This window comes from Xenopus laevis, chromosome 6L (genome assembly GCF_017654675.1).
Source record: "Xenopus laevis strain J_2021 chromosome 6L, Xenopus_laevis_v10.1, whole genome shotgun sequence".
In the NCBI taxonomy this organism is placed as follows: Eukaryota; Metazoa; Chordata; class Amphibia; order Anura; family Pipidae; genus Xenopus; species Xenopus laevis.
This window is the reverse complement of record NC_054381.1, coordinates 142,669,696-142,682,066: the sequence shown is the minus strand read 5'-3', so window position 1 is coordinate 142,682,066 and position 12,371 is coordinate 142,669,696. Positions and strand designations below refer to the sequence as shown.

The 12,371-nt window shown below is 37.8% G+C and overlaps 1 protein-coding gene across 20 annotated transcripts in view; it reads right to left on the bottom strand.

The window, feature by feature from the left end:
* Positions 1-12,371, bottom strand: part of LOC108719375 (regulating synaptic membrane exocytosis protein 2) — a 360,080-nt gene that overhangs the window by 67,531 nt on the left and 280,178 nt on the right. For 10 of the 20 annotated variants that reach the window (XM_041566588.1, XM_041566589.1, XM_041566590.1 and 7 more), the window contains 2 exons: positions 6,341-6,430; positions 547-576 (listed from right to left, as the gene is read on the bottom strand). The exons of 5 other annotated variants lie outside the window; for them this stretch is intronic. In XM_041566588.1, coding sequence (XP_041422522.1) covers positions 547-576; positions 6,341-6,430 — 120 coding nt within the window. Of the gene's footprint in view, positions 1-546; positions 580-6,340; positions 6,431-12,371 lie in introns of all 20 variants that reach the window. 5 more of the 20 variants (XM_041566597.1, XM_041566600.1, XM_041566603.1 and 2 more) reach the window with 2 other exon arrangements.

Below are 12,371 nucleotides of genomic sequence, written 5' to 3'. Positions count from 1 at the left end.
AACCACTAAAATCCAACCTTTAATAAATGGGCCTCCACATGTATAGACCAAGGTTCCCCAAGCAGAGTGTTCCAGAACAGTGGCAGTAATCAACCAATATAATTACTCAAAAATTAGATAAAAATTGTACCAAGATCTAAATTTACTGATCTCCGACTTTGGCCTCAAACATCACCTTGACCTGACTACATATGACTTCAGTCTTATTTCTGGATTTCTTTCAGATTTCAAGTTGTAGAAGATGAGTACATTAACCAACCAATCGAAACTTTGAAAAAGTAATGTAATAAAAGACCTTAAGTTTCCACAACGTCTTCTAACCCCCAGCAACCAATGTATGTTTTTAAACGTGATGATGGGTTAGCAGACCTGGTACAAACTTTGCAACTTGTATTACATTACCCTAGAAACGTCTTCCTAGAATGTCAATATCACAGGACAAATCTGATGAACGTTCCTGCTGTGACAGATATTGAAAGCAGTGACAACATGGAGAAATACAGACACAGAAAGAGTAAAGGGAAAGCAAATTAGCAAGCAACAGACCTGAGTTTTGTCTCCGTGTTGAGTCCACATCTTCTTTGATCACATCGTGTAATGACAGACAGAGACAAAGGAGATGGAAGTGAGTTTGTGAACTTGAAACCAGACAACAAGCACGATAGGAAAGGTTCAGAAAAATGTACAGTGCACAGTTTGTAAGCAGACAGATGGCACAGAATGAAAAGGAACATACAAAGGGGCCACAATAGGACTAGGAACAGAAATTTGGGGGGACTTGACCAATGCAGGAGCAAGTATATTCCATAAAATAACACAAATTACAAGTCAAAATATTCAACATACACTCTAACCACCACGAGAAAGAAAAAATTTGCCAGCGCTCGGTTTGCCTTTAAAAATAATTACAAAAAATGAAGTGTTAGTACCACATTTTGGCCAAAATATGTAAGCTCACGCGCCACGTCAAGGCCCAACGTCACAGTCCTACACTGTTTGTGAGCATTATAAGTTTGTAGTGTATTTAAAATCAAGTCCCCCAGCAACCTGTGTGACTGAGTAGTAAGACCAATGTGCACTTACAATTAGCTCAGAAGCACTAGTGGGAAATCTGGGAGCTTTTAAACCCCAGCCAACAAACATACACCTGTGAATAATTTCCTTCCTACACTATTAGCATTTTAAGTTTGTAGAGCATTTTAAATAAAGTCTCCCAGTAAACAAGTGGCTGAGTAATAAGACCACTTCCCTTTCACTCAGGGGCTATAGTGAAAAAGCAAAGAGCTTTTTAGCCCCATCCAAAGAGGGGCCTTGACGTGGCACGTGAGCTTAAATATTTTGGCCAAAGTGTGGTACTAACACCTCATTTTTTGTAATTATTTTTTAAAGGCAAACCGAGCACTGGCAAATTTTTTTCTTTCTCTTTGTGTACAATTATTTGGCTTTTTTTTTTCGTTTTCGGCAGCTGGACAACTCCAGAATGTGGGTTAGACTGAGTGCTGGGACAATGGTGTTTACGGTAGCTGGTCAACGTCACCGCGTGAGTGAGACCGAGCGCTGACAATTTCTTTCTGTGTTTCACTATAACCACCACGTCTATAACCACTTTACTGGACCATCACCTCTGGCTTCTTATTTGATGAAACACAAAGATCTTCAGTATGTATCTATCACATCAATGTTGGTCTATTAAAAGTCCACTTTTGCGGCTGATGTACATACATTAATCATTATTTTAGGAGGGAAGAACAGTAGCAAATAATTAAAAAAAACAAACAATAAAAACAGGAAAAGAAGACACACTGTAAATGGTCTCAGAGTATCCCATTAGAAGAAAGTATTCTTTGAATTATAAGAAAACAAATCTAAAAACATCAAGGTTTTTTCTGCTGTTTCCAAGTCAGCATCACTACCCAAGTGGACAACATCTTAAAGGTAAAATGTGTCTGTGAGTAAGGGACCGTCTTCCTTTTTTGCCTGATACATAGTACAGGTATGGGATCCGTTATCCAGAAACCCTTTATCCAAATTACGGAAAGGCCGTCTCCCATAGACTCCATTTTATCCAAATAATCCAAATTTTTAATATGCATTTCCTTTTTCTCTATAATAATAAAACAGTACCTTGTACTTGATCCCAACTAAGATATAATTAATCCTTATTGGAAGCAAAACCAGCCTATTGGGTTTATTTAATGTTTACAAATTTTCTAATAGACTTAAGGTATGAAGATCCAAATATACACCAGGTCAAAACATTCTGGATAACAGGTCCCATACCTGTACTTAATATTTGAAACTGTGAATATTCACATCTATTTATACTACTGTTTCGCTTTTCAATACATTTACAGGGCCGCAGTTTGGGCGATGAAAACACCTTCATGTCACTACAATAATGCAAAAACCTGAAAATATTTACATTATTATTTTCACTTGTTACATCAATGTTTAAATTTTCATGTTGAACTACTGCCTCGATTTACTATACAGAAATGTTGATACAACACAAAGCATTTGCAAGTTCAAATTTGTATTGGTAAACAGGGGGGTTATCATCTGAAAACCAAGATAAACAACAATTTTTTAAATAATTATAAAATTCAGCATTTTTTTAAAAAAAATATATTAACAATTGTCATCTTCTATGAACACAGAATTGATGTGGAAAGTATGCGAATGCACAATGAATTTATCAACACTTCATTTCTGTTTCAAAAAAATTTCCACTACAGTTATCGGTTTAGTTATCCAGAAAGCTCCGAAATACAGAATGGCGGTCTCCCATAGACTCCATTTTATCCCAATAATCCAAAATGTTAAAAATGATTTCCTTTTTCTCTGTAATAATAAAACAGTAGCTTGTACTTGATCCAAACTAAGATACAATTAATCCTTATAGGAGGCAAAACCAGCCTATTGGGTTTATTTAATGTTTACATGATTTTCTAGTAGACAAGGTATGAAGATCCTAATTATGAAGAGATCCATTATCAGAAAAGCACAGGTCCCAGGCATCCTGGATAACAAGTCCACATGTATATTATTCATTGTGACATTTGTCCTCAAAAACAATCATTAAAGAAATGCAATTTATTTTGGATTTGAGGAAACAATAAATTATCTTTGTAGCCAGATTTTACAATAAAAAAATTACCTGAATTAAAAAAACAATTGCTTGCTGGCCACAAGAATAAAGTGATGAAGTGGTGAAGTCAAGCAATATAATCCATGGAACTTAAAGTCATTTTGGGAGACCAAATCCTTGACATTTAGAACGTTTTGACATAGTAAAAACCCCATACTGGGATCTGGATATGACTGTTCCTACCATCTTATATGACTGTTCCTACCATCTTTTTTTTCTTCTTTTAGGGGCAAATTCATCAAGGGTCGAATTTCGAGGGGTTAGAGACAGTACTTCGACTATCGAATGGTCGAATAGTCGAACGATTTTTAGTTCGTAACGTTCGATTCGAAGTTTGAAGTAGCCAAAAAAAACCTTCGAAATTCTACGGTTTTTTCCTTCTAATCCTTCACTCGAGTTTAGTAAATGTGCCCCATTGTGTTTCAGTAGACCTTGTTTCCTTCAGTACTAAAATATGCCTAGATCAGAATGGACACTCCCTTTAGATATTAGTTGTATCCATGTACCGACAACAGGAACTGAACATATAACATGGCTGCAATATGACCAAAGTGATCATGTTAAACCTTTATGGTGAGAGTTAAAATTACTTGTATTCAATAGTGCCCATCATACGAAAAACTGCCATACTCAGTCAATACAATCAACAAAATAATCCTCCCCACCAATAATGACGATCAGAAAATTGTTAGGAAGCCTATGGGGACCTTCCCCATAGGCTAACATTGGCCTCGGTAGGTTTTAGGTGGCATACAAGGGGGTCGAAGAATTTTTTAAACAGACAGTACTTTGACTATCGAATAGTCGAACGATTTTTAGTTCGAAGGTCGAAGTAGCCCATTCGATGGTCGAAGTAGCCAAAAAAAACATTCAAACTATTTTTCCTCTATTCCTTCACTCGAACTAAGTAAATGGGCCCCGTAATTTATTCTAGAGACCAATCAAATTAAATTACACAAGTTACTCACTTCCTGCACCCTAATAATTATACACAATGATCAAAGCACAGTGGAGATTCTGGAAGTGGTTGCCCTGAATGCCGAATGGATAGCAGATCATCCATACAGTAAGGGGATTATTTACTAAAGTCTGATCGGGCTTTTTGGTGCAAAAATTTTCTGTTTCTGTTTTTTTTACTTTTTTGGGATTTATTAAAGTCAGAATCCGAAAATCCGCCATCAAAGACCTGCCGAGTAGTGATGGGTGAATTAATTTGCCAAGCACGAATTTGCAGGGAATTTCTGCGTTTCGCTGGCAGTGAATACATTTACAAAATTGCGGCAAATATATGCCGGCGGAAAATCCATCGCGACAAAAAAAATAAAATTGTTGTGCATAAGAATAGTTGTGTGCATAAAACTGTCCCACGTCAAAATGATTCAAATGCCCATTGCCTTTAATGCATTTGGACAAAATAGTCACACATATAAAAATTGTTGAGTGTCAAAATTATTTTGACGCCCATTGACTTCAATGTGTTTCACAAAATTTTTGCAGCTTCGCAAATTTTTCGGGAAGCCAAACGGCACCGATTTGCCCATCACTACTGCTGAGGTTGCATATGAGTAAAGATGGCCATACACGGAGAGATCCGCTCGTTTGGCGATGTCGCCAAACGAGCAGATCTCTCTCCGATATGCCCACCTTTAGGTGGGCAATATCGGGCTGATCCGATCGTGGGCCCTAGGGCCCAACGATCGGATCCTAACGCATGGGAAACGGGGGTCGGATCATGGGACCGCATCAACGAATAGATGCGGCTGCGATCCAATGGGATTTTTTGTCCCATCCGATCGAGATCTGGCCGACTTTCGGGCAGATCTCGATCGGGGAAGCCCGTCGGGGGGCCCCATACATGGGCCAATAAGCTGCCGACTTGGTCTGTCGGCAGCTTTTATCGACCACCTTAAATGGGAGAGGTCCCTATCCTATTTGGAAGTTTCTGTGGTCTGCACTGGAATTAGCCCGATAATCCAGCTATTTCATGTTTTTCAGGCAAAAAAAATGAAAATCCGGGCTTTTCCGGAAAAGCCTGAAAAAATTGTCAGGAAAAGTCTCCAAAAAAATAGTAGGATTAGGGTTTTCGCTTGATTTTATTGAGTTCCCCCCCCCCCGAATCAATTAAATCGTCCTTTTTTATAATAAATAAGGTCAAATTGTGGATTCTAGTTTGGTCAGCCTTTTTCTTATATATACTAAAAATTCGGATTTTAGTAAATAACCCTCTAAGAGGGTTCCATCAAAACACTGAGAAATTAGGTTAGTAGGGGAGAAAAGTTCTTAAATGTATTAAAACGGAAGATGCCTTAATTGCATTGTAGGCTTTCTGATATACAGTACTGTATACATGTAAAGTCATTCTCTGCAGTGGCTTATGACACTGGGTCAGTTCAATTTGAAGTTGCTTTTAAGTTTCTTTTAAAGAAACACTCACCACAAAACCAAATTAAAATGAATACAGGTATGGTCACTGCTGATTCCATACAAAGTCATTTTTTTCTTACTCTTTATAAGAAGCATACATATAAATGACACAAAAGTTTCCCTTTAAGTATTCAGACATAATGCAGTTACGATACCAAATCCTACTGATGCGTTAAAAATAAACCACTGCATTTGTGCCATACCTACTTTTTAATCTACTGTCATCCTAATCAGTCTTTATGATCTTCTGTAGGTTCATATTTGATTATTTGACATCAAAATGTATTTATTTGTGAGCCAGGATAACTGGAAGGCCTAATTTGTTGGTACATTTTGGAGATTCAAGTTTGGAATTTTTTGGAGATTCAAGTTAATTAGCCTCTATATCTGGGCTCCAGATTCATGCACTGGGAAAATCACATAAAATGTAGTCAGTATGAAACTGTATTTATAAACGCAAGAACAGCAAAGTCCTACCGTGATCAGAACTGGTTATTTGTTAATTAATTCAATTTATTTTTTATTACACCACTCAGCATTTGGTGTTTTTTGACCAATAATGCAAAAAGAAAAGCAATTTCTTTCCAGACAGGGATGATCTACAACACTGACTTTTAGGGTATCACTCGCACAGACTACTCCTATACATTTCATACCAGAGTGAAAGGAAGGACACCAAGGACACACTCTTAACAAAAGCATGAGCTTCTCCTCTTATTGTGTTTTTAAGTCTCATGCTTTTAGGTGGTTTTCCAAACCCTGACAAACCTGGCTCAGAATGCTGTTTCTTTCGTGGCAAATGTTTGTCATCAGTTATTGAACCATTCACCTTTCTTTGCTGGTCTTCCCAAGTAACTTCTAGCATAAATCAAAAGAAATTAAAACTTGTCAGAAACAGTACATTGAGTTCGCATTAAACAAAGCCTCAAAACAACTTGGATAGGAACGTTTTTGGAAGGATAAGAGGGTGGGATTGGGATAAGTCTAAATATTAATTTATTTTGTTTTAGGACTTGCGGTGTCCTAACCTCTACTGGCTTGAGGATACAACTACAACACTCAAGTATCAAGTCAATTCAGAAGGCATACCAGCAATGTCTGAGGATCAACTTTCTATGGAGGTTTTGAGGGTTTCTTGTGTCGTACACAAAAAAAAAAACAAAGGAAGAAACATCTAAGTATTTCAAGAAAGTCATCTTACTTGAAGGTCAAGAACCAGCTAGACAACTCTGCAGTTGATAGGCCAGACTGGCAACCTGTGGATTCTGACAAATACCAGAGGGGCTGCTGTAAGATGCCCTAGACAGTCACTGTTGATTGGTTCTGTGGGGTTTGTTTGGGCCTCTTTGTACTTGAAATACCAGGGCCTATTGAATCTCAGTATAGGCCGGACAATAGGCACTAGGATTATAAACCTCTGCTTTTTTCCCAGTCTGATTTAATTAAAGTCTTGTTTTTCAATAAACAAAATAAAACAAAGAAGAAAAAAAAATGATGTGGCGGCTACATCCGCCTTGAGTTGACAACACTATATTCTATAGAGAATTTCCAGGTATCCAGTCCTCCCATATTGATCTTATATAAGAGGAAAGGCTCATGTTCTCTTGGTGTCTCCAGGGGGGTTGTCTCTGTATCTATGTTTTGTAATTAAGTTCTCGTACAATGGTATCACTTGACAGACACTGTCAAACTGACTGTTTGTATCAAGAGTAGGCGGGCAGTGCATTTCTGTATGACCGCCAAATCTCTGCTAACCTAAACAAAACAAATAGAGCAACTGCAATGGTTTTTGAAAATGGGTTGACTGGCTCTGCAAAAGAATGACATGAACTATTTATTTTTCCCAGAATGGTAGCAATAACCTGTTTTCACAAAACAAATGCCTAGTGCAAACAAAAGCTACAGTATAGAGGTTATAAACTATATATTTAATCGTTCCTTAAAGGGATAACATGCACCAAGGACATCTACCCAAATAACAGTCCTAGTACTTCCTACCTCTTCTGTACACATAAGAATTTTCCCACAAATATATATATAAATGGAAGCATGTCTTACACATTGATACAGTATATCTGTGCCCTTCCCTACAAACCCACAAATGTGTCTCCAATCTCATTATACTAATGGCATATCTAGGGATGCCTCTACATCTAGCCTAAATTTGATATCATTTTTATAATAACTTATTAAAAATATTCCAAACAAATTGCACCAAGTGATAATAGCACAAAATATAATAAAGAATTAAGTGGTATATAATTCAGTCAACACTGCCGCAAAGAAACTGTTATGTTACTGGGTATTGTACTTTTTCTGCAAAAGTAAAAAGAAACTGTGACTGAGTATGGGGCTCTAGTTCTACCACATAAAGATATTGAGAGCAAGCCCTCAGGCTGTGGAATTGTCTATTTTCTGTTGCATTTTGCCAAACATTAAGCTATTTTGTGGTCTTATTTCACTCCTTTTTGTTTGCATGAATACTCTAGTTCTACTTTGCTTAGATGTTGTAGGACGCTTGGACCAAAGTCATTAATAAGTATCAAATAAACACCTGTGTGCGCATTACTGGCCCGTTAACCCAACCAAACTATTGCAATGGGTTTCCGCAAGCAACGCGAAGAGAGGGGCAAAATATTGCTTAATGCTTGCTGACTGCTGAGTTATACCTGACGGGTTTTCAACTGGCTCTGTTTCATGCTATTAAGCAATGCGTTAGTAAGGAATATACTTAACCCATCCATTACCAATATGAAAATTTAAAAAAACAAAACAACTGAAGACCCTAATAAACTTGCTTATTATATTTAAACGTGACACAGGGCTGCAACATGACACTAGATAAATCAGCTCAATATCAGTGAAGGCAAACCTGTCTTAGAGGACAAGGGGTGTGATGACATGTTTTGTCTGTCTACTTGCCCTTCTTTGTTTATTGATGCTAGTGCATGTGCCCTCCCGTCCATATGACCTAGTGTACTACACACATTCCCAAACATAACACAAATAGAAATGGAAAATCCCCTAATTTAAGCTTTATTACTGGTTAAAGACAGTTTCCTTCCATACACCCAATGTATAAGAAGTCCAGAACTGACACATATCTGGTGCACAGAGGACATAGACAATGTATTGTACCAAGAATTTGGCCTAATATTTGTTGCATCCAACAGAAAAATGTCTCTGCAATCAAAAAGCAAACCATGGAAAAGCCAAAAAAGTCAACAGCATTCTGCAAAATGACCTTCTTAACGATTGTATCGGGAGACTGTTTGTATTGATCTATGGTCACCAGAATGACCTACCCTCAGAGTCACACTGGCCTTCCAGAGTCCCGCTGGATCACTCAGTGGTTCAGGCCCTAGGCTAGGTCAATTCCAAGAAGACCCACCACTTAACATCTAAAAATTTGGTATTATCTCTATTACTTTGGGAATGGGGCCTGGATGTAAATCTCCCTGTGCTTTCAGAACCCTCTCGTATATTTTTACAAAAACTAGCTCAAACCTGGTACAGGAATCCTGAGTTTCTACCGCAACTTGAATATACAAACATGTCCTTCTTTCCTGTAATTAATAACGAGGCATGAATCTGTGTGAATTTACATTCAGTAAAACTATTAACAAAATCGCTTGCACTTTGTAGATGAAGATCCTGGTGTCAGATGTGTCCACCAAGGGGATTTTATATCTCCAGCCTGGGCTTCACAATTTATTTTGCACGTCATCATTTTAATCTAGTTGTGCACAGAACTGCTCTGGAAGAACTAATTACCTCTTCTAATTCATTTAGGACTAATATTTAATGCAATAGTAACATTAGTAATTTAGGGGATGAGTTCCAAACGTCTTGAGATTGGTTTTAGACTACAAGGAAATTGCTTCCCATTTCATCCTACCAAGAACTTATTATTTGAATTCTTGCACAAAGTCTTTTGACTTGGTAAAAAATAACACACATACATTTTTTGCAGATACTTTTTCATGCCTTCAATAAAGTTAACAACTTTACAAAGCTTGCTACCCCGTCCATCCATAATTTCTATAGGTTTTTGGAATAAGGCAAAGCTAGAACCGGGGTGCCCCATACTTTATTGTCTGTTATCATAGCAAAGTGGTAGGTTCTCCTTCCAGAGCATTGCCTAAGTCTGCCCATTACAGCAGAAGAATAAAACATTAACAAGGTTATCTTTCATTAATGTCAGCTATTTTAGCTCCAAAAAAAAAAACTTGATATAATGATGGGAAATTAATTGTTATCCGTGGCTCAGAAGCAAGTTGTAGAAAAACTTCAATCTGAAGGTGATGAAGACCTTTAGCAAAAATGTCCAGTCTACATGGACAATATCCTTTTCTAATGCCTTGTGCACATCCATACTTTGATAAAGCAGAATTGATGGCCCCTAGGTTTGTTGGTTTTATTAGGTGTTTTTGCTGAATTAATGACAGGACATAAAAGCAGACAGAGTCTGATTACATGGGGCGAAAGAACATTCCCAAAGGCTTCCAATGTAATGCTTCCTAGTCAGATGCTATCTACACAGTGACTGATCTGTAACCGATATAAACAGCTATCTTGCTCCATCTTATGGCAGTTTTTAAGAAATACAGGAAGACAAGGGCTATAATCAAAGTTACCCATTTAGGTAGGCAATTGTGAATTACAGGCATAGTTAGTAAGATGCAGCTGATGCACTTACATTATAATATGAAACGTGACTCATTATTGTTAGTACGCATGACACATTTATTTTACATCACATTTAATCCAGCTTAGTCCTGTAATTTACATGATTTTAACTGGAACACTACATTGCTTGGAGGAGAGCATGTCAAGGATCACTGTACATACAAAAGCCAGAGAGCAAGTAAGACCATGACCGATTGATTTATGCCCCCTCCACTTTTAAATTTGTCTTGGGCAAGTGGTTTCCAGTGCAGGCGAAAAAAGATAGTGACTCTGGGTTCACAAAGGGAGTCAAGAGTCTGAGTACCAGGGTGGTGTCTAAAATGGGCAGAGCTAAGTTCCATTGGTTATTTGGTTACATTTCTCATTGTCCATCCCTTTGAACTCCCCTAGGATCCATAATCTTAGCAGTCAAATGTGAGATTAGATATGGATGTGCTTAATGAATTGTGGAACCTGCACATTCTACTTCCCTTGTAGGAATCAGGCTTAATAGAAATAGAGATGTGGTACTATATTACATATATCAGGTATATGTGGGAGAGGCAGTGCTGAAACTTGTAGTGATAACAGAATAAAACAACAATAAGGTAACATAGAGGGTTAGAAAATGATTCACAAAAACAAAGCACAACAGAGAAACATTTTTCATGTCTAACGAAACCACAACAAGAAAAAACAAAAACACATGCAATTGAAACATTAAAGAGAATGTATCCCTTTTTAGTCTATATGACACAGGAAACTTATTTAAATGGATAATCACTAGGTTGTTAAAGTGTTAATTCTTCCATCATTAACCAAGTGCTTGTGTCTTCCCAATGCCACAGCTATAACTTTCATACTGTACTTTGGCTGGGGTGACATGGCATACTAATCGGTAAAAGAAGGGGGACCTGACATCACAGTTTGTTCTGAGTGATAAAGGATGCAAAGAGGATATTATCAGGCAACCCCCTTTGGAAAGGTTCTAGAGAGGAGGTGGTGGTGGAGGACAGTCTGAAGGTTAGTTTGTCTCCTTGCAAGCCAACTGTGGCTGATACACCAATGATTTCCTATTTTTCTAATCTTGAGGAGTTAGGACCTTTAAGAGGGCTTGGGTTAAAAAAAAGTCCCACTAAATTCCATGATATCACAGGATAATCTAAATTATCCAGTAAGGTTACCTGCCATAACATTTTGGCAGGAGGACATGATATCAAAGCACATTGTGACTAATACAGGAAGAAGACATGGCAGCAAGAAGACTAGGGATGATCAATTGAGTGGGCATGATGTTACAAGTGACATAACACTGTGTTCTGGTCTTGAGTGGGGGCACAGTGTTACAGTATAAATTTCTGCCAGTATAGTTGCATGGCATCATCTGTTTGTCAATGTTGCTGGAAAGTAAAACATGCCCACCATGGTAATGGCATAAGAGAAACAAACACTTAACACTGTCTTTAGGGATACACACTCTTTAATGTAGGAAGAATGAGCTTAGGTTTTTAGCACAACCTCAGTCCACTAGCTACATCAGTAACTTGCCTTTTCTCCCATTTACAGGTGGAGTTTGATGTTTCTCCTCACAATCTTTATGACATTAAAAACAGATAACAGTTAATAATCATTAGGGTTCTGACTGAACAATAAAAGCACGCTAGAGTCAGTAAGGACACTCATTAGGGTTGTGATTGACCATGGAGGCAAAGTAGGGACAGTCATAAGGGTTTTCATTAACCAACAAAGGTATGAAACAGTCAGTAATGGTAAGGATAGTTCAAGGTTCTGAGTGACGAGTAATTTTAACACAGTCACTAGGATTCTCACTCACCAATGAAGCAAACACCAATAAGGCAGTGATTAGGATTCTGACTAACTAATGAAACTAACTACCCGAAAGCCAGTTAAGATGGCAACCCTGGAAAAGTCTGCAGGGCAGTCACAAAACAGAGGGACAGAATGGGACTTTAACACAGAGACACAAAGTTACAAATTAAACAACATGATTAGATGAGTTTAGTACAGTGTTGGACTGGGATGCCAGGGGCCCACCAGAAAACTGTAGGCTGAGGGCCCACTTTCCAAACTATTATTCCTCCTCTCCTCACTCAACCTCTTTATTCTTCTA